The sequence below is a fragment of the Lineus longissimus genome, chromosome 10 (genome assembly GCF_910592395.1).
Source record: "Lineus longissimus chromosome 10, tnLinLong1.2, whole genome shotgun sequence".
Lineage (NCBI taxonomy): Eukaryota > Metazoa > Nemertea > Pilidiophora > Heteronemertea > Lineidae > Lineus > Lineus longissimus.
Window position 1 is genome coordinate 3,913,380 of NC_088317.1, and position 26,703 is coordinate 3,940,082.

At 41.1% G+C, this 26,703-nt stretch overlaps 2 protein-coding genes across 5 annotated transcripts in view; one reads left to right on the plus strand and one right to left on the minus strand.

The window, feature by feature from the left end:
- LOC135494552 (cytoplasmic protein NCK2-like) overlaps nt 1-3,740 on the plus strand; it is a 28,782-nt gene extending 25,042 nt beyond the window's left edge. For all 4 annotated transcript variants that reach the window (XM_064782643.1, XM_064782642.1, XM_064782641.1 and 1 more), the window contains exon 3: nt 97-3,740. In XM_064782643.1, coding sequence (XP_064638713.1) covers nt 97-315 — 219 coding nt within the window. In that variant the 3' untranslated portion in view covers nt 316-3,740. The remainder of the gene's footprint in view (nt 1-96) is intronic.
- Nucleotides 3,741-7,794: 4,054 nt separating this feature from the next.
- Nucleotides 7,795-20,373, minus strand: LOC135495045 (uncharacterized). Its single transcript, XM_064783445.1, has 25 exons — nt 20,250-20,373; nt 19,359-19,529; nt 19,085-19,148; nt 18,740-18,827; nt 18,470-18,587; nt 17,880-17,980; nt 17,339-17,598; nt 17,021-17,109; nt 16,665-16,764; nt 16,106-16,377; nt 15,852-16,008; nt 15,460-15,568; nt 14,741-14,883; nt 14,233-14,392; nt 13,850-14,052; nt 13,350-13,507; nt 12,126-12,225; nt 11,637-11,706; nt 11,189-11,262; nt 10,714-10,927; nt 9,839-9,963; nt 9,335-9,574; nt 8,897-8,982; nt 8,462-8,681; nt 7,795-8,136 (listed from the first exon to the last, which is right to left on the minus strand). Exons 2-25 carry the CDS (start codon nt 19,460-19,462, stop codon nt 7,795-7,797), a joined length of 3,597 nt encoding a protein of 1,198 aa, XP_064639515.1. The 5' UTR covers nt 19,463-19,529; nt 20,250-20,373.
- Nucleotides 20,374-26,703: the final 6,330 nt, after the last annotated feature.

The window sequence follows — 26,703 nt, forward strand, 5'->3', positions numbered from 1 at the left end:
TAGGCCTTTAGCACAGGCATCCCTTTACCAGCTTAATTGCGTCGACACTTTATCCATGCCAAATATCATTCTAACTTTCCTCTTTCATCTTTTCAGGCCGGCAACTTTACAGTCACGTTAAAAGCTGAACACAAAAATAAGCACTTTCGCGTCATACTTACCGACGATATGTACTGCATCGGCCAACAAACATTCGACTCTTTGGACGATTTAGTTGACCATTATATGAAACATCCGATCTACAAACACGAGGTGGAAAAACTCTACTTAATAAAACCGTTCGTTCACCCGGAGGATAGGATGAGCAAGTTATAGGATTGGCGATTCCTGGACTTATGGCGCAGTGGTCCGGTTTGAAGACTACCTGTGACCGTGGTTTAAATGCGAAAAGTGATTCACCGGCAATTTTTATAAAACCCCGCAAAACTGAAGAAAGTGTCTCCACTCATACATACATACATACATACGTACCGAATTTCTATAGCACCCGTTTCAAGCTGATGCTCATTCACGGGCGCTTTACATTGTTACATCGGCTTACAGAAGGCACTAGTTGAAAAGATGTGTTTTGAGCATTTTTTTAAAGATGTTTCGACTGGGTGCCTTCTGTAAGCCCTCTGGCAATTGGTTCCAGAGCTTGGCGGTGAAAACGCTGAACCGCCGTTGAGATGTATACTTTAAAAAGCCAAATTTCCTCGGGTGGTTTTTTTGCCGATTTTACCAATAACCTCGATACGCAGATCTATTATAATGGGGAGTTTGTATTTTCATCTCAAGTGGAAATAATTTCTTCAGTCATGTTTGATGCCACAATGTAATCAATGGATTATTTCACTGGAGTTAAAGATAATCAAGAAACCTCCAAAGTGAAGTTTTCTCACCTACAGCTGATGAATGGTAGACTATACAGCAAGATTAATCAAGATTGGTGTTTTATTAGCTAAATCTTGAATGTTGATCAAAATGTATTCTGAAATGAGTTATAAGTTATTGTTTGTATTCATTTGAAAGTTGATTCTTGGTTTGATGCAAGATGTCACCTCCCTCTTTAACCAGTTGTATTTACTAGGGGTTGACATTTTTGTCGGATTTAGATGTCGGCATAAAAGGGGTCAGCGGGAACATGTTCAGTGGGCTACACCCTATGTAAAATAGAATTCTTTACGTCCCGCAAAAGTTTATTGTCAACTTTCTGACACTCAGAAGTCTATTGTGGACTTTTTAATTTGAAGAGGGAACAGCCTTTTACTGTTCTTTCTCCAGAGGGTTATTCCTGAATGTTTCAAATCCTGAGTTGAAGTGACGTTAGCAAGGCTAAGTTTTCCTGTATTCCGAAAAACTGTAAGGAAGGATGACATCATTGTAATGATTAAAGTTGAATTAAAAAATGCCCTAATATGCCTGGACTTGGGGTTAGTCGGATTTCAATATGCTTAGAGACTTTCTGTACAAAAAAAACATCTAGTCGTGGGCCTTGTGAAATATGCTTAGTAGTGTTCTTTTAATTTGAAACAACAATATGAAAATAATTCATACTTAACTTTTCAGAACCCCCTCAGATATTTCACGATATTCAGAGAGCCGAAATTTGCTGACTCTCTCTGGTGTAACCAGTCAGTGTTTTGATGAAAGCGCTTGGTGAATCCGACCTTCCGAATATTTGCTATTATTGGAGAAATCCCACCTTTCAAGTCAGTTATGGTGCTTATCAGTTGACCTTGACTCAAGGTCATTGTGACTGGTGTAAAGGTCAAAATGTGACCTTGGTGTAATCAACTTCAAGGTCACTTGGAATATATTCATGTGTTATTGATGTAATTGGTATAAATGGGTAGAATATTCCAGATGTAAATAGAATTTGTATGAAAATTGTCCTGGGTTTTGCCACATGGACAATTTACTAAGATTTTCTGTTATTTGAGGAAAATAAAATTTTTGTGTTGAGCTTCAAATATTTGGAAATGATTGTATCATAATTAAATGACCTGTGTGTTTCAAGAGTTGATGGTTCAAATTTGTGGCCAAATTTTTCATGGAGTGTAACAAAACTGATGCTCATTTTGACTCGTGCCTTGTTGTCTTTGCCTAGCTCAAGTAAATAAAAACCACAGATCAAAGTAATATGACCAGTAGCTTGCGCTCAAGAGCCCAAAACAAAGATTAAAAATGAATAAATGGGCCAAAGACATCGTTTGGGTATACAGTATGCTGTACAATAGAGGCTTTGTTTACCAATGATATTGTGTTCAAAACCAAAAAAAGGTTTGTTACTTACAACCAGATTTCTTACTGGAAACGACTTTGTGAATACTGTGAAATGCAATTTGTTTCTTTTCTCCTTTTTCCTGCTTTTGCTTGTTGAAAATATGGTCAGTAAGAAATACATGTACGTGTATAGGATATTAGAACTTAAATTGTCAAAAAAAGGTATTTTACGATGTGTTTTATATTCGAAAGTCGATGTGCAGAATAGTCCTGAAGTTGAACTGGACTTCAGAGTCTATAATGGGGATGTTTTAGTTTCTCTGCCCTTACAATGTATGAAGGTTATCATACGTAACAAAAGACAGGGGTCAGTCTCGTGGAAGAAGTAACTCATTACTTGCCTCTCATAGTTTAAATTCCATAAAACAATGTACAAGTCATATTTATTGAGACACCCCGTAGGTCTGATTAGTAATACATGTGTACCAACGGGCAGTGAAGAAAGCAGTCATTACATTCATATGTAAATAGTCATTACCTTGCATGTTTCAGTGTTTGCTGATTTTGCTTCTCGGTTTATGCAAGTATCAATGTGTGCCTTGTACCCTCCCTCCTCAACGTTTTCATTTTGATATCTGTTCGGGTCAAGCATCATCACTAAATTGCAATAAATACTTGGTTAAAGCAGTCGTACCTGAAAACGGCAACCGACAACACACCAACTAAAATTAAAACAAAGATTTCAACTTATCACTGCAAGTATTGGAAAGGTTGTCATAGATTCATTGACCGATCTTGATCAGCAAGGGGAAGGGGGGAGGGTGGTATGAGATACACATTGAAAAGTGCATTGTGCGTTCATAGAAACTGAGGAGAAGACATGGCAATGGTATTATATTAAAAATCTTTCGGTTATTCAAGTAGGTCTCGCACCAATCTATTTCCTATTTCACAAGTGATTTGCATGGCCAAATGGCCTGCCTAAGTTATGCTTTATTATATGAGGGAGAGGCAGAGGTTGTCATGCGACTTAACACGTTAGTCCAGACTATCCAGTCACCGAGTAGAACTCAGCTGAGCTACTTAGTCAGCCGACAATCAGAGCATTTCTGACCGGTAGCAATTCATACACCTGGGTGGAATAAGGCATGTTTAAGGCAAAGAGAACTGTTAAGTCTCGTGCCGACTCTGGTTTGAACCAGGGACTGCGCCAATAGTGGATGAGAGTCTGAGCCACCTGTCACGGCGGCTCCTGTAGAATACTTCATCTATCACCTCGGCACTATTCGTTGCTACAACTTCAATTACAACTGATTGAAAGCCATTTTGGCCACAGCAGTCTCTTGTGAAATAGTGAGTGGGAAAGGACCATTGTGCATTGGATGTATTCAGATGTACAAGTGATCCTCTTATGTTGGTTGGACATGAAGTGTAGTAGATCGAGAGAACTTGCTCCATGTTCTTTGTATTGAAGTTAAGCGATTGTATTTACATGTGGGAAGCATGTTTAAATAAAGTAAATATAAGATAATTTACATCCTGTGCATTACTTTATCTTTGATTTAGTCAATATTCATTCTGGTGAGACAGTTCCCTGATGATTAGAAATTGGCTAAGTTTTACACTGTCCATTTGATCACATCACTGATGACTATGATGGCAGATTCAGAGTAAAGGGTACTTCTCAGCGTCCTTGCGGAAACACCCTGTACACAATGATAGTCTTCGAACATCCAAGTCTTGTCTTCAACATATGTCACATCCAAAAGACAGAAGCTGTGAAGTTTTTTACAGCATATTCGGACATCCAAGTCTACCCATTGAGTTTGTCTTCAATATATGTCACATCCAAATGACAGAAGCAGTGGGGGACGTTTTACACAGCCAATGCCCCTTGAAGAGCAAAAAGGTTGTTGATATAACAATCAAGTCAATAGTTGAGAAGTCCAAGTCTGTTTGTCTTTGCTGTGCATCACATCCTAAGACAGATGTCCATATGTCCATATCCATGCCCTCAGAAAAGCAAAAGGATAGCTGATGCATCAATCATAACAGTTGTAGAGAAGTCCAAGAAAGGATAACAGGTCCAGATACTCAAAGACAGACCTTTGCCAAAGTGACAGCCACTTCGAATAGGCTGGTTACTCTAAGCTTAATTAAGTGCGCATCGGAGGGGGGGGGGATCCTGCAAATCGGAAGTCATCTGGGCCTACTGCCTTGGACTGACCAAACATCTCACTGCGCCCTCGACAACATGCACACCAGGGCCTACTGCCTTAAATTGAGCTATGTTCTCAACATGCTTGTGAAGACAGGTACAGCCTGGCCATCGCTTCTATACCGCAGGCACAAGGGCCTACCCTAACGTAAAGGATCTTGCGTAGTAAAATCTGAAATCATCGTGGTGAATTCAACATTTAGCATGGTGAAATCAGAATTGTGACAGCTACTGTCATCAGCCTGGTTGTGACTTTGTCTAGGACGAGTGTAGCCGGCTGGTAACTATTATTCAGATCTGGGACATTGTAGCAGCTACTGTCATCAGATTGGTTGTGACAGGGTCACAACAGACCGAATGACAGGGTCGAGTGACAGGATCACAACAGGAGGACGAGTAAAGCGTTTTAGCGACCAGTATTCGGGCCATGGACATTGTGACAGCTACTGCAATCAGATTGGTTGTGACATGGTCTCTACAGGGAGACATACAAGACATGTGCCTTCCAATATAAAATAATGGCTCGATATGAATTTAAACAGTTTTTGTAAATCGCTCCCCGATAAATGATCGATATATTAATTGTAAGTGAGCCTCGTCTTTCTCACTATGTTCGCAACACAGTAGAGCTCCCTGGCCCGATTTTTGTCTGGTTGTGGCTGCCTCGTCTCTCTCACCGTATTCGCAACACGCTAGAGCTGCCTTGCCCGATTTGGTCTTGTTGTGACTGTCTTGTCTCTCTCACTGCATTTGCAAGAAGGTGTTTGCTACCTTTCCCGCGTTCGTCTTGTTGTGACTGTCTCGTCTCTCTCACTGTATTCGCAACAAGGTAGAGGTGTCAGGTACAATTCAGTCTAGTTGTGACTGTCTTGTCTCTCTCTGTCATCGCAGCACGGCTGAGCTGCTTTGTCCAATTCGGTCTGATTGTGACTGTCTTATCTCTCTCACTGTGTTAGCAGGACAGTGGAGCTGCCAGGCATGATTTGGTCTGGCTGTGACTGTCTCATCTCTTTCACTGTGTTAGCAGGACAGTGGAGCTGCCTTGCACGATTTGGTCTGGCTGTGACTGTCTCATTTCTCTCACTGTACGCGCAACACAGTAGAGCTGCCAGGTACGATTTGGTCTTGTTGTGACTATCTCGTCTCTTTCTCAGCTCACTGCTTTGGCCAAACAGGCATGCAATACACGTGAGGCAGGCTGGTAGAGGAGCATATTGGGTGCCTCACATACTTTTCCAGCCTGTTGGGCCAGAGGTTCAGTGCAAAGACAGGGCCAATGGATCATCCCAAAATACTCTGGAGCTGAATAGACTTATGTCTTTGAGGGGAGGGAGGGTTTTTGAGAGTCCTTTCTCGTCAGCAAATAAGTTTCTTTAGGATCTAAGTCTTCAAACTGAGTCTTTACTTGATATGTTAGTCCGCACAAAAACACCGGAATTCCTGAATTCTCACTATGCCAAACCTCTCTTACTGATACACAATGTCCAAGCATTACACCATAATGATAGCTATTGTACAGGAATTTACATCTATTGTCAATCTATTAGCCCCATGTCAAATTAATAATTAACATAAACGGTAATTGCCTGAGGCTGTCATAAATGTCAGGTCGTGTCCTGCCCCACGTGTTGTGACAATATTCCTGGTATGTCACGAAGACAAAAGATGCGGAATATCATTTGTAATTTCTCGGTAATGGATGCGATTGTTATTAGCCCGAATTGAAAAGTTTTGTACTCAATTGTTTTTAATTGAGGCTGCGAATAGCTCAAAGGATATTTTGAAGAGTTCGAGATAATTGGTGCGTATTTTGGGAAGGGTCGCGCAAGGTTTTTAGGTCATAAAGTACATTGGCGTCGGAGAATCTGGACATCAATGTGTCACTTTTCAAGAATGAAGCAGGGTTTGATCACATTATGGGTCAAGGCCAGTACCAACATCGTCATTTATCATTGCAATTTGCAACTTGATACTCCATTTGCACGGACAGTGGACTTAAGCTAATTGTTCATTGTTGGTTTAAATGCGTACAGTGAGTGTGGACAAAGTTTCAATCATGACCATACGGCCCTTGTGGGTATGGGCCTTTAGTATTTTATCCGTGATTGGTGCTCAGATCTCGAGGTGAACAAATATATAGATAGACTTCTTGTTCCTGTTCATTTTACCTCATAATGTTGTGCATATCAATGCAATGCCCAGTTGGCACAGATTATGACTAAACGTGTTCTTTGTTGTTATTGTTATATCAATGCCAAGTGTAACGCCCCTTGGAGAGATGTTCCAGGCAAGAGTGAATAAGGAAGGGTTAAGATGTAACAAGACAATTTTTTTCGGAAAATGTATACATTTCAAATCTCATAACAGTAATGGGCGCACAATGGCGCCGAAAATACCAAAACAGTTTTCTCTAAAAGTTTACATTATAAATTCATCTAAATAATAGTTTATGGCAAGTAATTTTATCCACTACGGACGGAAGCACTAGAACTATTCATAAGTTATACAGAATGAGATAAACACAGATACTTTTGTCAGCTTCTGGCACATAACAATGCATCATATACATGAGTTTCACGATAGATAACACATAGTTTTTTATCATACAAGGCACAAGTTTCTTCAGACACCACTGTAATGGCTAATGGATTCTATCGATGCACGGAAGAGCTTGGATACATAAACTTCAAAAACATGACCAAGTGTGTCAACAAATCAACTGACAATACACAAGCACATGGTTTCAAAGACACCACTACAGTAGCTTGTGGAATCTAGAAATGGACGGAAGATCTATTCACTTCAACAAACATGACCAAGTCATCTACTACACGCTTATTCTACTACAGACTATTTGTCAGTATCTTCAGACATGATCTCTAGCGCCATCACAGGAGGGCTGTAACACTCATTAGTGCCCGTCCAACATTATCTCTCGACACTAGTCCTTTAATTTTGTTTCTGTCTCTGGCACAACATGAAAGGAATAATACTGTAAAACCTGAACATTTCCACATCTGCATGAAATCCTCACACGTCATGGCCTGCTCACATCTGCATGAAATCCTCATACATGTCATGGCCCTGCTCACATATTATGCATTTGCAGCGCACAACTTTGCAAGAAAATTCTTTCATCTTAGCTGCAGTGCATGACTGGCGTATAGATATTTCCTTCTATCTGAGGTAGCTAGGCGTCAGTTTTTTGTTATATCCTTGACACTGAAATTGTCTTGATAATCAGTGGATTGAAGCAGAGAAATGTCTATCAAATCATTGGCTGTCTAATTAGACTCCAACAATTTGACTGTTATCTTCGTGGGTACCAAAATTTCCACGGCAATCTCACAACCTATTACTCAATGTCCAATTTATCTTCCTGCAACACTTCCCCTTTGTCCACTACCTGCATTACTCCCTCTCTCTCCATCACCCCCACCCCCATTTGCACCACTCCCCTGGCCCCCACTCCCCCTCCTTCCATCCTCTCCCTCCTCCTCCGCTATCGTCCCCCGGCGCTCACCACCTCTCTGCGTCGGTGCATCCCTCCCCTCTCTCCACGGCCCAGACTGGTACGGATCTCCTGCCCTCTGGCTTGGGCGCCGTCTCCCACCGACACTCTGGCGTCTCGGATCCTGCCCCTTAGGAGTCGATCTACGCGAGTCATGACTGCTGCCAGCTACAGACACTGCTGGAGTGGCTCTTCCCGTCACCTGTAAAGAGGATCACATAGAATATGAAAAGGAAGCATAACCTGTAAGAAAATGATGATAAGAACTTCAAAATATTCAAACTATTCGATAAGAGCATCAAATTCTTAGTTCTCTTGATGTGACGAATTGCTTTGTGGCAAATCGACTATAGTAGGAGGTATAGTTCAGGGTCTGTTTAATAAAAAATCTGGTAGTTTGAGGCGCTTTGGGTTTCAGATTCAGGCGTCCTCCAACCAATTGCAGATGACATATCTCTCGATCACTTTCTTGACTACGGAACTCATCCATGTACTCCTGGTTTACCGTCTTTTCAAAAATAACCCACCTCCTTCTTGAGGGCAAGATAATTATTGACTCTGTCTGACGCTTTCGATTCTGCCAACTCATCCGCAGTGAGTCGGTCCAGTCTGTCGGCTTTATCGATGGCAGCATCCATACACTGCAGGATGATGTTACGCATGTACACGTTTGGATGGACCACGTCATCGAGGTAGGACTCCATCGGGTTGACCCGTAGTTCTGTTGGCACGACATGGTGTCCCTCCCTGAAAGTAAGATTTATGAAGTAAATAGATATGGACAATTTTTCATGCCCTCCGCATGGCAACCTAACTTCTTAGTAATTGAAGTGAAATATTAAAGAACTGCTCAAAAGTTAATTTCATTTTTATCTTCATTTTGCCTTTTTTACCTGGGGTGACTTTTAGAGCGCCCGTAAACCAAATAATGTAATAATCGTGGCCTAACTGAGGATGCTCACCAGTTTGTATATGTCTTCCACATAGTTCTCCTCGTCTCATCGTCATTCTTATCCTTAAGCTGAAGCACCTTGATGAAATGTTGATTCTGGGGAAACAAGTAAAATAATCATAAGATGCAAATAAAGGAATAGTCAGGTTATGTTAAGCAACTATCTACACCTTAATTGGTTTACAGAAAGAATTCTAATTTACATCTTAATTGGTTTACCGAAAGAATTCTAATTTACATCTTAATTGGTTTACAGAAAGAATTCTGATTTACATCTTAATTGGTTTACCGAAAGAATTCTAATTTACATCTTAATTGGTTTACAGAAAGAATTCTAATTTACATCTTAATTGGTTTACAGAAAGAATTCTAATTTACATCTTAATTGGTTTACAGAAAGAATTCTAATTTACATCTTAATTGGTTTACAGAAAGAATTCTAATTTACCTTTCCATAGAACATGATCTGTATGGTCCCCTGCGTGCTAGATATGATCATCTTCTGATCGGCTGGGAGGGTTATGGCACTGCTGTTGATTCGACATCCCATGAACGCATCATCTTTAGAATTCTTCGGGCTGACCATCTTGAGAATTTTCAGTCCTGTATTCAGCGAATAAGCCGTCAGATCGCCATTCTTATTCAAGAAGAGATACTCTGCTCCTGTTGGACCATATGTCTTGGTGATCTGAAATATGACAAAAATTGATCATCAATCGTTTTTGATTGCTGTTCTTCTTAAGCGTTCACTCTGTACTTCTTGGTGTTATTCTCCAGGGAATATTCCTCCTCCAAGATGGAATGAGCGTTTTTACATGCCACTCCGATCACCGGCCAGAGGTTGAGTGCAGGCAAGTTACTCATGTTTCTCATATGTTTCACACTAAAATATATTGCACAACCTGCAATGGAGGTACCATCAGCAGTTCTGCCAATACCATGCAACACTTACATTCCAATGGACAATCTCTTTACGGAGGCAGTCCTGGTATTCTTGCTCTGGGATGAAGATATCCTTCCTGTAGTCAGCCATCTTGAAATTCATCAAATCAAACTTCAGGACAGAAAGATGTGCACCTGAAAATGTAGGAAAACACTATTGGCCTTTTCTGATTGTCTTCATTTGGAAAATCTGTGTTCAAGTTCAAGTTTTGAAGGAATGGAGAGGTAACTCCTACATCTCCCACACACGTTGAGTATAATTGTTCTTTAGGGCAGAGACATGTATTCATCCACAGGCGGAAGTGTGGCACTGACACATAGTCCGTACTGAACTGTGAAGCTGTGGTAAATACATGACTGTGATGGGTGAAAGTGGATTTATTCTTCAATTTGTGGTGGATTCTTAATCTACAGAGCCAGGCCATAACAGGGATATACTTTTTGATAATTAATTTAAGGAAATATTGTCTCACTGGCCAGTTTAAAACTTGTATTCTAATAGGCCCATATCAGTCGGCGAGTGACGATTTGATGGCAATGCTGTACACAAATCAATTTTTCTCAGGCGATCGGTATTGGAATGTTTTGAATTTTTACTATTATTTCGATAAAAGCCTCTTCATAACACATATAAAATTGGTGGGAATTAAAGCACCCTTGGTGTACTTTTTTCACCAACCTATATTCATTAAAATGTACACAGAATGTACACGCTGGCTAATAGAGGTCTCTGGCCTTTAGCAAGTTAAGCAAAGCATCAAGCCTTTAGATCGTTGCGGCTCCATTGTAGAATAGTCGGGTGTTGCAAGAGTACTTGCAAAGATTTTCTGTAGTGGGGTATTTTTATTAGCATGTCGAGCTATTTAGTGTAAAAAAACAACTTACGCTTCGGTGGATGTGCAGGAAACAGTAGCAGGACCACCAGCCCATCTTCCGTGGCATTCGCCATGACGCCGTAGAAGCGAGTGTACTTCACCTTGACGGGCGTGTAGAGGCGAGTGATGTACGTCGAGAGGACCCCGGTCGTGTAATGTTTGATCAAGATGTGAAACATCGCACCGGATTCCGTGATCTGTTCGAACGGTTTGTAGACCTGCGTCTGGAGAGAATAGTTAATAGTGAGGAAATGTGTGCAATCTTGATGTCGTGAGATTCCATTCAGCCGCAAAAGTCTCCTGTATATTTTTACACACTAATTTTTTTCTCAGTGGACTTTAAAAACCTCTTTTTAGGTGCTCTGTAATGCTAAGTCATGTACCTGTCCAGCTGGTACCACCTAGAAATACCCAATTTGTTGCATTCAAGCAAAGACTGAATCGGGGAAGGGGGGGGGGGGGGCTGGAGACAAAACTTCCCTTACCAAAAGATCTTGTTCAGCAATATACTCCTGGTGCCAGGGATTCTGTAGATTTGTCTTGTCAAAGATTTCTTGAGCTGAAAGTACATGTAGATGGTTTTTAAATGATTATTATTATTATTATTATTATTAAAACAATTTATATAGCGCCTTTTGTAAAACACTTCAAGGCGCTTTACATTTAATTTAAAATAAAATAAAATTCAATGCATACAATAATTTTGCTGTAAAACAATAATAGATAAAACTGAGACTATAAGACATTCAGTAAGACAATTAGAGACAAGATGACTATAAAACATTCTAGAGTGCATTGTGAATCTGTGCCTTCACAAAAGAGTGACATAAAGATGTGGTTAGAGAGATTTAAAGTTCTAATTTACTTTCTCCTACCAAATTTGAAGAGGGAGGGGGTAGACTATACGCATTGATGGAAATAATATATGCTTACCTTCCTGCCTGAACTGTGAAACCTGCTCTTTGGTGAGATTCGTGTTTCTAGATTTATCTGTGAACACAATCTGAAAATAGATTTCAAACATTTTATCAATTTCAGTCACTACGACCAACACAGCAGACAAGGCAATGACACAACAATAAAGGGATGATTCTTAAGATGTAATGGTTGACTTCAGGACAGTCAGATTTCAAAATAGCTTCAGGAAATACAAGCTCTTTTTGGGCCTTATGTTGTTGCTGATATCTGTCCACCATAACATCATGAAAAACATATTCAGATCATTCCCTGGAAGCTTTCGGGTAAACTCAACTTTAGGCAGTGTGCAGTGACTTATTGCCGAGTGGAAAAAAATCAATTATACTTCTCATCATACACAAGTGAGTTTACCCTTGCCATGGACTTTGATGGGGAAGTGAAATAGTTCTATCAATAGGGTCTATGAAGGGGATGTCATGCATGGCTTTCATGAAGCAAATTTACATTTGGTTTAGAGCCTGTCTGCGGCGTGTACATCTGCTTGTTCATCTCAATCTTGAACTTCTTGTACGGACGGAACCACTCGTATTCCGTAACCTCTTTGCTGAAGGAAGAAATGATCAAATTTAGGATTGAGGTAAATAATGCAATCGCTTTCTCATCATTCTAGCATTCTGGTACATGGTGAGAAAAATGGTCAATGTGCGTAACTTTCACTTTCAAAATTTACTGAAAATACAAAAGATCTTTAACCACACGCTGCAGGAATGATTACCACAGGTTGTTGAAGCAGAAATCTCTCGTTTGCACTTTGCTCTCTGTTTTGATTTCATCTTTAGTGTTGTGTAACTTTTAAATGTAACTTTGCAGAATTGGCTGAAAAGTAGATATGTGTATAGGGAGAACGAAAATGCAATCAATTCAGAAATGAAGTGATAAATAGCTTGACAAGAACACAGTGCTGATTCAGTACACAAGGACGTGGAACATTTTTACAAAGGAGGGCATAAAGAAAGCCAATGAAAATGTATTTTGGTACATCAGAGAACCAAACATCATGTCATATTCAAAACCTATAGAACTACACCAAAATGAAAAGGACAGGGATCACAAAGAATATGACCTTTCATCAGCCACACACAGGTAGCAAAACAGTTGATCATCAGCCCAGGTTGTTGATTTTTTTTGGAGACGATTCATAGTGTACCGTATTTAGTGTTTCTCATACAGTGTTGCAGTAGTCATCAGTGTTCTCAGTGGATTTTATCAGTGTTCTGGGACTGGATTAAGTGTTTGCAATGTTTCAAGCACATTTCAGTGAGGGTTATGATGATGAGTGATCTTTCTTACTTATTCGTACTGGTGTATGGGGTAGAGTCTGGTGTTTTGGACGCACGCCCCAGGCGGCGAAAACAATAGTGCCTGTTAGAATGCAAGATTCAAATACAGTAGAACCTCTCTATTAAGGACACCCACGGGACTGACAAATGCTGTCCTAAATAGCGAGGTGTCCTGATTAGAGAGGTCAAATTGAATGGAAAGTACCAATTTGGGACCAAAACTAGTGTCCTTAATATAGAGGTTGTCCCTAATAGAGAGGTGTCTGCTAAGGGAGGTTCCACTGTATGTGAAATTTCCAGCGACGAGAACACCCAAATTAGTGTAGCACTGTTCATGGCATTTGAGAAAGTGACGGGTAAGATACCATGAAAAGAATTCTCCACGAACCTGCTGTATCTCCAGATGTTGATGTATCCCTTGTTATCAACTGTATACATATGCTTCACCTTCTTGATGAACCCGATGTGGATGATCGGATGCTTGTGGTGGCGGAACAACTCAGCTTCGATGTTTGAGCCGAGGAAACTTGGATAGTTGTCACGAATCTCAAGACAATAATACAGAAAAGATGTTATGATCTATTGAAGAAATTCCAATTAAAATTCAGACATTTATTTGAATCCTCACGAAGAGCTGTTTCATTTCCTAATTCAAAGTTATACCAGCACCAGGATTTTGACGTATGTTTTGATTATGCTTTTTTCGTGACCTGCAAAATTCTCAGCGGTTAAATTCCGTGACCCTCCCATTGTGAGCTTGGCACTTTGTCAATGTCCGTCATCATCATCATCATTACTACCATACTATTAATATATCCTGTGAAGTGATATTACATACTCATAAAGTTTAGCAACAGGCGTATTTGTGTCTACAAGTTTATAACTTACATTTGGATAGGTAATCCTGGGCGACTCGACAAAATACGGCGTGTTCGAATGGAGGCGGGCCTCAAGTTCACATTTTATGACATCCCCGTTCTCTAATGAAATGCACAAGCACCGCTGCGAACCAAATACTGTCATACATGGGTGGAATGCGGCATAGGTCGGCCCATAGTTTGCTTGGTGAACTTTCAGAGTCGCATACGGACCTGTAACAGGAAACATTTTAAAAAATAGTTACTAATTGAATAAAGCACATGTAGTTTTGTGAAGTCACGTTCAGGTCAAAAACGCCTGACCGTGCAGACGTAGATCTCAGTCGTCCAACAGGGTGTTCCATTTAAAGGGATTTTTTTCACTTCCAACTTGAGAAATTGCCTGAGACGTACCTGTTTTGAAGGAGAAGTCCCCATCATCGACGTCTAGCGATATCTGCCTCGTCAGCTGTGGCGTAAAGTTACCAAACTCATCTGACTTGACCAGGTCCAGGTTCTTTAGGTCAGCATTGGAGATGGAACCGGCATTGAAAGACCATAGATTCAATGTGCCCTGAAAGTGGAGCAAATAACCTTGTTCATCCAATTCGTTTATTTTACAGTTTAATGGGGAAAATCAAAGTTTAATGGGGAAAATCAAAGTTTAATGAGGAAAATCAATGTTTAATGGGGAAAATCAAAGTTTAATGGGGAAAATCAATGTTTAATGGGGAAAATCAATGTTTAATGGGGAAAATCAATGTTTAATGGGGAAAATCAAAGTTTAATGGGGAAAATCAAACGCTCAAGCTGTCCCTTTCAGAGAAACGCCTGCAAAATGTGCACTTTAACGTCCAGGAGAATTCCACAAGGAGCAATTTCTGATCACAAAACTGATTGGTTGATTACATCAATGACATACCAGGGAGTTGATAGTGATGACTTGCGACCCATCCAAACTCCAACCAATGTCGATTACAGGATCATCCACTCTTTTGTTCACATTATAGAGGGCTCTCACTGGTCGCCATGGAAACTGCCAAATGTCATATATCACAATGTCACCTGCAAAAATGATAAAGAAATTAAATCAGAAAATATAGTATTTGGTATGATTTCAGTGAGACACACTCACTTTTTTGATGCATCGTGCATTTTGGAATGGAATGGCACCTGACTATTTGTCAGACCTTATTCCTCACTACCTACCCTGCCGAAGTCTAAGATCTGAGCATCAGGGACAGATAGCCTTACCACGCTATAGCCTCGATACTTTTGGTGGTCGGACCTTCGCGGTCCAGGCCAGTTGACTGTGGAACTGTCTCGACTATTCACTACGTGAATGCAATTCAATCGCCGGTTTTAAGACAGGGCTGAAGACCCTGCTCTTTCAAGAGTGTTATTTGTGAAAAAGCGCTTGTGAGCAGGACCTTTCTTGGAACATGCGCTAAATAAGACATTATTTACATTACATTTTCAGCAATGCTATCAAGGAGCCGTTTTGGATTCGTGGCTGGGACTCTTGGCTAGAAGTTAAGACTCAGTCCCTGCTTCAAACCCCACAGTTGGTGAAAGACATCAGGCAGTCTCTTTGTCTAACTTGCCAAATTTGCGAGTTAAGTTTAATCAAAGAGTCCTTACCGTGATACGAGCCAAGTGCAAAATATCGGTGGTTGTGAGACATCTTTGCCGTTCTAACGCCAAGCATTTTCTTGGAGAGAGGGATCGTATTGATGGAACACTGAATATTCTGAAATCGAGAAATAAAAATTGCCAAAATCGTTTCAGTTCAAGAAACTTTAAATACAAGGGGAGACCAGATATTTTGGATCACAAGTTGACTTTTTACGCTCTGTGCTCTCTCAAAGTACTGGCTCAGGGTCAGTTTTAATGGAAGTGTGATTCATTCATGTTCTTGTTCAAGATAAAATTTAAGTATTTTATCAACGACCTAGCCTGAGTTCTTGAACACAGTGACAAAATCTGAAAATAATGACACTGTCCTCCAAAGTTCCTTCATATCCAGAACTCACCTGCCAGTATTCGACCTCATGTGTCCTATACCTCCGTAAGTGCTCTTTGAAGTCAATGTCGGCTTGGGAGTCCAGTGGATGGGGTTCTGTGGTACGGAGCTCCATCGGACTGATGTCATCAAAGTCAACCATGTGGAGATCGTCATCCTCTTGCTCTCTGAAACGATAATTTTCGATTTAAAGCAGGTTATTGGTGAAATATGCGAAGAAAAAAAACGCTGACAAAAATTTATCAGTTTTCAGTATGTTATTACCTCTCATCAGCTTCCTCTCCTTCCACAGGTCGTGTGTGAACGTGCTGTGAATGCGACCAGATATTCCGCTTATGTTTCCGCCTGTCCTCCTGGGTACGGAAATATGCCTTCGTAACCGTTGGGTAAAGCGGGTCTTCCGAGTCACGGCCTTCCGGATTTTGCGTGGCGATTATCTCGGAATGTAGCATGACGATTTTGTCCGCTTGGTTCCCGACCATCTGATCGATGTAGAGGTACTCTTTGCTTGCCTCGTAGCTCAGTTCGCTAGTTGCCTGGAGAGAGTGAGATCAAATCAATAGAGTCAACTGCTAAGGCAATTAGGCTCGGATACTCATTTTGTGAGTTGTCGCTACTGTGGAGAGTTGTAATTAATTTGGGGAGTTGTCACCAATTCAGGTCAAAAGAGTGACCATGCATTCACATTTTTTTCAATGGCAATGTCACCTTAATACATTATAGACACCTATTACTGTTGAGTAAAGGCACATGGAAGTTGTTCTTCACAAATGCACCACCCACAGTTTTCTATGTCGCAATGCCTTTGTCTAAGGAAACATACCTCCAGAAGGAACTCCTCTGCTATCAGCTGGGTGGCCCGATCCCTCATCAAAGACAGCCATTGTTTATCAGCTTTTCGCTTGTCGGCTTCTAAGAGTGACCTGGGCAGGTGAGTTAAGGACAACAAGTAGATTTTTGCGTGCTTATAATTTGGCATTTGGACAATCTTGTAACAGTTATTTCAATAATATTTTACATTTCACAGCCATCTATTTTAACGTTAATCAAAAAAGGGCACACAAATTTTTCCGGATTAACATTACAATAGAAGAAGGTGTCTTACAAAACACAAGAGCTGACTAGCAATACTTTGCTTCACCTGCCTGTGTCGTCACGGGAGTTTTGGAAAAAGGATACTGGGCAATCTCCTTGGTGTATGCGTTCGTCGAAGGCTTGAAATAAGTGTCCAGGAATCTCTCGATTTCACTCTCAACAATTTTCCGGCACTGCAAATGAAATACACGATGATTACTTATTTTTCATTTTTTTCTTTTGTAGCCTTCAGGTGACCAGTATGCACAGTCAGGAGCCCAGGTTGTGTTTGATTCAGGAACAATTGTATTCCTCACACAAGCGTGAATAGTTCTGACCTTCTGTGAGATAGGTGAGACCCCTATCAGTGATTCTGTGTAACTTAAGCTGACCTCATCATTCTTGCCTGTAGCAGAGACTCACCATGTAATAATCATTCATCTGCCATGGTTCATAAGATGATGGCCCATACCGCCCATCATACGGTTCACGTAGCTTTTCAAGCCTGTCTTGCTCACGCTGGTAATTCTGTCGCAGATAATTGATTTTTTGCAAATCTCGTGGATATTTCTTCTTCGTTTCTTTGATGACATCATCCACAGAACGAACGGTCATCTGAGAATCAGGCCGGATGTCGTCAACAAGTTTCGCTGTGAAGTACCAGTCGGGAAGGCTCTGCGTATCTGAGAAGAAAGAGGAAGGTTATACATCTTCAGTGGAACCTCCCTTAGTAGACACTCCCCTTCAAGGACACCCTCACTATTAAGGTCACTGGTTTTGGTCCCAAATAAATTGTTTCAATTTAATTTGACTTATCTTTGTCAGGACGCCTCTCCATCAATGAGAGCATCATCAAAGGTGGTGATGCTATTCTCCCTTGATGCATTCCTCTAATATGGGGAAGATGATTCTGGGAAATCTAATATGGGGAAGATGATTCTGGGAAAACAAACCTGCTACATACCAGACAAAGCAGGTGAGGGCGGCTTCTTATCATACTCCCGTCTTTTCTGATGGATGGCATCTCTGGCAGCTTGCAATCGAACACGTTCTTCGTTCAAGTATCTGCAGAACAGAAATGGGGAATTAGGGTGCGCGAAAAGGACACTGCTTACTCAGAATACACCTTTACAGAATGGGCTTATGAGAATCGGCTCGATGTGAATGAACAGACCAGACTCCACCTTATGTGCTTCAGACTTGCTCCCCAATGAAGAATAGAGAGGAATACTGGCCATAGGACACCACCCTGACCACAAAGCTCTGGGGCTCTGTGGCTTCAGACCTGTCCCAAATGAAGAACAGAGAGGAGTACAGGCCAAAGGACACCACCCTGACAACTAAGCTCTGGGGCTCTGTGGTGGAACTCACAAGGACAGCCGACTTCATTACCGAAAATTGACTGACTGTCTCGCATTCATCTCAAATAATTTAGGAACTTGCATGCGCTAATTACACCTTGAGGATCTTACAAGTTTCACAATGTTAGGGGAGACTTTTCGTTTGCACAAATAGATTAACCAAGTTGTACTTATGATCTTTCCTAAAAATTACCTCATGTTTTCTAGCCTCTCCTCCTGCTTTTGGTATCTTTCTTTAACTCTGTCCCTCATGATGTCCTGGATGAGTTTGGGCTTGTGATCAGGACCAGGTGACACTGCATTTGATTTATCTGAAACATAACATGAAGCAGAAAATATTTATAGCTGCTTTGATTTAACGGGGTACAGCATTAGCATTTACTGCATTTACTATTTCAAAGTACTTTGAAGTAATCTGCTTTTGATATAACCTATAACGAAGTAAATTCTGTCTTTGACTTACCGTACATGATGACAGCTTTGTCTTGGCCTGGAAGCCCATAGTGATGTTTCAGCTCATGGGACAGGTATTTCTTGCTGTCAAGTTTGGCCTATAAAATATTTAAGGCACTTTATGACATAAATTTACAACTGTTCATTATAGTGAGCTTGGTCTGACTGGCAGGGCAAAACGAGGGGCGCTTACTCTGCCCTTTTTCTCAGTTCACCCTGCTATTTTTTTTGCTAATTTTCAAAACCCCTGCACTTCAAATCTCTGGAGGAAACACTACCCACAAGGGTTATTGCCTACAACAGTTGGCTAATAGTCCAAAATGTCTGACTGCTGGAGAAAAGAAAAATAACTTACCAAGATTGCATCATCCTCCCGTCGTCTCTCTTCTCTTTTATACAAAGGATTCGGGGCCTTTGCCCTGGAAATTCAAAATTGAGCATTTGATATTCTTGATCAAACATTTAAACTTTTTAGATATTAGTATTCAGGAGGTTGCATTGTCTTCTGTTAGATACACTAGTTTATAATGCATAATATTGTTAAAAGATTTCTTTACTTTTAACAACAAGGCATGAATATCGAAGTAAAAGTGGTTTACCGCTGAGCAATAGCTTAGCCTCGGACTTACCTCTGCAACAGAATGTTGTCATGGCCTGGAACAGCAGAATTTTTGTCCTGTGACGATAATCTCGGGAGGCCATCTCGCCCATAACTCTTGTCCGACCGAAACATACCAATTAACTTTCACTGGTGAAACTTTCCTGCAGTCTTACTCTAACTATGCCATTATGAAGACAGCCTAAACAATAAATTTAGTAACTATTTGTCATTGGAATGCAAAGAGGAAGAAAGTGAGTTATTATCAAGTTGATGGATCTGGAATCAAAGCGTCTCTTGTCTTCAGTATGTTTTTGATGTAGCTTCAGATTTCTCCAATCTACCTGTAAAAGACACAAGACTAAGAGGGCATTCAGTTCCTAGTCCTTTTTGTATCTCTGCTGTATTGTCTCCTTAATCAATGACACTGGCTCCCACAGCAAGCCACCTGGCTAAAGTAGACAGACTGACACACAAAACATTAGCTAAAACACCAAAAACTATATGTAGAGAGCTCTGTCTAAACCATATGAAACGTTGCGAACATATGGGTATGGGCTTTCCCAGAAAATTCTTCTGCCTGCCCTTTTCTAATGAGCTGGTGGTGGTTGCGATCAACATAGACCTAGGCCTATTACTATTAGTGACGGAGTGTTGACCACGACAATAATTGACAGCAGTACAATAAATAGAGGCCAATGTGGCCTGCCTAACCACTTGACTGAGTCATGGACAGATAACATACCCCCTTCCCCCATCAGTCGAGTCAGCAGTGGAAACCAAACATCAAAAACAAAGTGTACTGTAGGCCCACTGGCATTACTGCTAACTCATTTGCAAGATAAGAGAGCATGCAAAAAGAAAAAAACAATACCTCTTTCCCATCTCAAAATGCCGTTTATTACAATTTTTTGGTACTAACCTTGTCTCTTTAGAATACTCTTCCTTAAGAACGTGTTATTCTGGTTAATTGCGGTGACTTGAATATTCGAGATGATCATTTTCATCAAAACTCAAAGAATTTCGGCCATGAATTTCCATCACCACGACCGCCATGTCTAAACAAACCATTAGTTCCGGTTCCGGAAAAATTCTTTGCGAAACATCGGCAAACGGTTTTATTAGATTATACAAATATCTAGTACAAAAGAATCATTAAACTTTGTATTTGATTAATAAAGAACATGTACTGATTCAAGTTGATAATTTAGATTCATCAAAATAGGTGTTTTTACGGAAGCGTATTAGTACGGAAGCGTATTAGTGCCAACAAAAAAAATAAAAAACTAACTCATACGTACGACTTATTATCGCATTCGTTTGACTTTTTGACTCATACGTACGACTTGTTATCGCATACGTACGACTTATTATCTTATACGTACGACTTTTATCTCATACGTACGACTTATCATCTCATACGTACGACTTATTATCTCATACGTATGAGATATTATCTCATACGTATGAGTTATTATCTCATACGTACGACTTATCATCTCATACGTACGACTTATCATCTATGAGTTATTATCTCATACGTATGAGATAATATCTCATACGTACGACTTATCATCTCATACGTACGACTTATTATCTCATACGTATAATATATTATCTCATACGTATGAGTTATTATCTCATACGTACGACTTATCATCTCATACGTACGACTTATCATCTCATACGTACGACTTTTATCTCATACGTACGACTTTTATCTCATACTTACGACTTTTATCTCATACGTACGACTTATTATCTCATACGTATGAGTTATTATCTCATACGTATGAGTTATTATCTCATACGTACGACTTATCATCTCATACGTATAATATATTATCTCATACGTATTAGTTATTATCTCATACGTACGACTTATCATCTCATACGTACGACTTATCATCTCATACGTACGACTTTTATCTCATACGTACGACTTATCATCTCATACGTACGAGTTATTATCTCATACGTATGAGTTATTATCTCATACGTAGTTGAATACATGTAGACTCTCAGTCTCGCCACAGAGGGCCTCCGCTACGCTACGCGTATAGCCGCCATTTTGATTCTCACCACGTGCGCACCGATTTTTGCTTGTCCTGTCGATCGGCTCTTATTAGCTCAGCATCTGTACAGTTTGGTAGGTATTGTCAGTCCAGATGGCCAGGTCAATATGAAGAGAACGCCCAATAATATGAAGAGAACGCCCAATATTAATATTGTCTCTCAGATACCTGGGAAACGCACGAGATTGAGAGCATCTCAGTTTCAAATTCTTTTGTGGAGGAGGTCCCCCATTAGGCCTAGACCCCCCGCCAAAGTTCGCGCCTGCGGTGCTCACATATTCGGGCTTCGCCCTCAATAGAGCCCCCCCCCCCCATCCAGCTACGCTGGATCCGCCCCTGTAGTCTGTACAAACGATGTCTCTTACAGGCCTAGGCCGATCATATCTTGATGAGGATCATGGAATGAAGTGACACAACTGTGTAGTTATAAATCTCAAGCCTCAAGAACCGACACACTCTCCTCTTTTATTCAACATATATAGGGCCTATATTTATATTCAATATTCTGAGTTTGAAAATATATATATCGAAGTTGGCGGTGCGGGTTACTGATCAAGATTGTATAGGCCTACGTTTATTGTTTCAGGTGATGGCCGGAGAGGAGAAAAACAAATTGATGTGGCTGGAGTTTATGAGGGAAAGATGTGGGGAAGATGTCTTAGAACGATTGGAAAAAGACAAGGTAGGTAGCCAATGCAGGCCTCGCATAAAATTGTTGATGCCGGTATATAAGCCTCTGTCACCCTATTCCAGCAGCCATGGGACTGTTACACAGGCCGACAGGCGCAATGACTCACAGGTATAGCCTGTTGTGTTAGCTTTATTTATATCTTCTGTCACAACTGGTCATTCACAAAAAATTCTACCTCCGAGATCCGGCCAGTGATAATGCAACCCTGCTCTTGGGCAGGTCTTCCATCACATAAAGTTCACCTTCACAAAAACTATTAGCAGTCATACCAGAGACACAGCCAATGTCACAACCCTTTATTCAGTTATTACAACCCTGGAGGAATTATAAAAAAGTTAATTCAAATAAACTACGTTATCTAAAAAGAAACCAGTAGTTTAATTATTAGGAAAGAAATGACAGCATCCTTTTTCCTCTGATTGCAGATCGATCACATGAATATCCAGCTGTTGAGTGATGTAGAGCTGAGTACCTATGTGCCGATCATAGGGGATCGACTGGCCGTTCGTCACTATAAATTTGATGAGGGATCCAGAAGTTTGCATCAAGCAACCGGCACTAGTACAAGGGTTGATCACGAGTATGAAAAGCGAACACTGTTTACTAAGCTCCGCGAAAAAATGGGATTGCATTCGGCAGGAGGAAAGGGTAGCGACGATAAGAAAGATAGTGAGCACAATACCAAGAGCAAAGGAAAAGGGAACAAAAAGACCACTCGGGTGATCGAAATCGGCTGGCTGCATCAAGGGAAGCAGATCAGAAATCGAATGGGGGGAGGAACGAGGAAAGTGACAATGTTAAAGACTTCTGGCAAGAAAGAGCTTCTCGCCGAGGCGAAGAATCTCTTCTTTACAAACGGCAAATCAAAATTTTGTCGCATAGAGGATGTATTATGCGACATCCTCGATTTTCAGGAAGGGAAACTTCCCGATGGTGCAACCGTTGGGCACATCTATGAAGAGGTTAAAATGGGTTTGGTGAGGGTGTACTTGTCAACTCGTTTGATAGAAAAGACAAGTTCTGATGTTGCCGGTGTGGTCGACGATGAAGAAGAGGTAAATGATCACCTGCCTATCATTTCGTTTAGTCCGAACTCAACAGTAGTAAAGACAGGGCCAGTAAGTCCAGACTACCATTATTGGGAGGATGACGACACGCTACCTTTTGTTGGAAGCTGCGAGCTTGTAACAACATCCACTCCAATCGCTGAACACACTGTAGAGCCGAACAGACCTACAACAACTTCGCCCCGCTTTAAGTCCAATATACTTGCCATGGAAGATTTTCCACCAACACTTCCTGATATAGTTCATTTCCGCGCCAGAGGTACATCCAAGGCTAGCCATGAATCACCATCGTCCAAGCCTTCAGCATCGTCAAAGCCTTCAGCATCGCCAAAGCCTTCAGCATCGCCAAAGCCTTCAGCATCAGTTGCCAAACTGGATGACAATCACAATTCGCCATTACCTACGTCATCAGGTGCCAATCCGCCGGCTTCAAACTATGAATCACCTTTACGAATGCCTACAGCGTCAGTTGCCAGTCACTCGTTATCATTTGGTTTTGAACCCTCGCTTGAAGTTGAACCGTCATTTCATGAGATCTTGGACAATCGATCCAGTTATATGGGCGTCAGCTCAACCTTAATAACGCTCCACAGGGCAAAACTTATGGAGGAAATGGTTACAAATTTCAAGGACTCTGAAATCGTAGATTCACCAACCAGATTTTCTTTCATTGATGAGCGAGGTATCGACAGTAGCGGCGTTTCGAGGGATGCATACTCTCTGTTCTGGAAAGAACTGTTTTTACGTGCTTCAGAGGGGGAGGAATGCAGAGTTCCTGTTATATTGGCTCACTGGCAAGATGAAGAATGGAAAGCCGTTGGAAGAATTCTCATGAAGGGTTACATAGATCATGGTTTCTTTCCACTAATGCTTGCAAAAGCTTTTACTGTAGCCCTAGTGCTAGGAGAGCAGCAGGTGACACCGGAATGTTTGTATGAATCGTTCATGACGTACCTAAGTGGGGTAGACCGAGATGTTGTGAAGGAGGCCATGGCGGGGACGTTAGATGAAGAGAACCAAGAAATGTTTGAAGAGCTATGGATCGCTTTGGGTACACCTCGATACCCTCAGAAAACATCAGAGGCACCCTGATACAGATCGCCCATAAGGAAATAATTCAAAAGCCAATGTACATATTGGATAAAATGGCGGAAGTTTCAAGAGATACTCTTCAACCAAAGCTACCCACTTGTACGCAAATAACAGAGATGTACGAGGTAAGGAGGCCAACACCAAGACGACTAAACAAGTTGCTGAGGGCTATAACAACAACAAGGGCCGAACGAAATACTTTTTCATTCCTTAAGCGATTCATTTCTGCACTTGACGAAGCATCTTTGAAAGGTTTTTTGAGGTTAATGACGGGGGCCGACAGTATCGTAGTTGATGGGATCAACGTTACCTTCAGCCGACTTGAGGGAGTCGAACGGCGTCCAATATTCAGAACGTGTGGTCCATGTCCGACTCTGGAATTGCCGAGCACCTATCAAACCTACCCGGATTTTCGGATGGAATTGAAATCGGTGCTCGACAATCCAGAGTCGTACAAAATGGACATGGCGTAGGCACATTGTGTTTTCCTTATCAACGGTTTTAGGGATATTTTCATGAGCCTTTTGAGTCCTCTCCACAATAAATGCCAATGTGTATGGCTGCAATATGTGTTTTAAAAGTATCATTACCTGGGCTAAGATTAATGGTTGGCCTATTTTGGTTGTCTTTGGTATAGGGGGTGCAAAGAGAGCCCCCCCCCCACCCACCCTGTGTTCAATCTAATCGTTGTTTGTAATTGTACCTTATATGCCAAGATTAATGGTTGACCTATTTTGGTTGTGTTTGGTAGGGGGTGCGAAGAGAGCCCCCCACCCTGTGTTCAATCTAATCGTTGTTTGTAATTGTACCTTATATGCCAAGATTAATGGTTGACCTATTTTGGTTGTGTTTGGTAGGGGGTGCAAAGAGAGCCCCCCCCCCCCACCCTGTGTTCAATCTAATCGTTGTTTGTAATTGTACCTTATATGCCAAGATTAATGGTTGACCTATTTTGGTTGTGTTTGGTAGGGGGTGCAAAGAGAGCCCCCCCCCCCACCCTGTGTTCAATCTAATCGTTGTTTGTAATTGTACCTTATATGCCAAGATTAATGGTTGACCTATTTTGGTTGTGTTTGGTAGGGGGTGCAAAGAGAGCCCCCCACCCTATTGTTTGTACATGTAATTATCTGTGCCATCAACTATTAAAGTAGCTGACTTATTTTGTTGATGGCATATTGTTTGCTGAAAGGAATGCCGAGTCCCATTACCAATAAAACGCATTTTCTATACTTGTTTTTGTTACTGTTCTGAAATTCTTGGTTGTCAGACGATCGGTATGGATGTGTATTATCATAAATTCTTGACATATTACTCATAGGTAATATATTCTTGGTATTATCAAGAATATATATTCTTGGTGTTATACACAATTGTATTAAGTCGTACCATTGATTGATTGGTAGAGCAGGCGGCAACATCCCGGTAATCGTACCGGTAGTTTGGGAACACAGTAGATAGTTTTAAAATGGCTGGGAGAGCATCCAGCATTTTTGTCCTGACAGAGCCACAGTTGAAATCCTGTAATCATCCTGTAATCATCATCACCTTCTTCTGAGGTTTAGCACACTTTTCTACATTACCAACTTTGGAAAAGTAAACTTAAACATGTTTTTCAGTGCATGCCTTACTTTGTTCATTTTATAACAATCGTAATACCACTATGTGAATATATTATACATGAATAAGTACACACATCACGTTAAAAGTCGCTATAAGTCCCTCTCGCACCTGAACAACTGATACGGCAGCTACAAGGACATGAAAGTTTCAGGTTTGCCGTGAGAGGGACATTCCCCAGACGTCGTCAGCCTTGCATACCTTGGAAGAAGGCCTACCAGTCAGTTTTTGGATCAGTTAGTGATTGTGCCTTGGAAGCGAGACACAGCAACCTCAAAGATTTGTAAGAATTTCATTTCTTAGGTATCGGTACAACAAAAGCCCCTCCGTGGGGGTTGTCGGGGGAGACAAGCCAGCTTCTGCCATTAATAGGCACGACAAGTCAAAAACGTCTTCGTCGCAAGGAAGACGGCCCTTGGGTGTGCATTCTGTGAGGCATGTATCTACCTGTTGGTCCGTTACCGCGCAAATTTGGCTTTCTCCCCCGACGAGATGTGGTAGGTTGTACATCATCAGCGGTCTACCACTAGGCGCTATTTGATTACGACAGGGACGAATTCTGTGACAATTCCACAAGTGGACAAGCTCGTCAAGATCGTTCTGGAAAAGAAAGAGATGTGTATAGGTTATCTGTTCACAACACTCTGCATTGATAATATAATTTCCTCTTCTATCTATTTATGTATTTTGTACTCATCTTTGGGTGAGTTAAACATCAATGAAGTGTTGTCATGCACCGATCTCACCCCCACTTACCGGTAGGCCTACATGTACCGGTAACTAGCTATGAACTCGGCGGTAAAGCTAATAAGACTTTCTGGACCAGGGCTTACC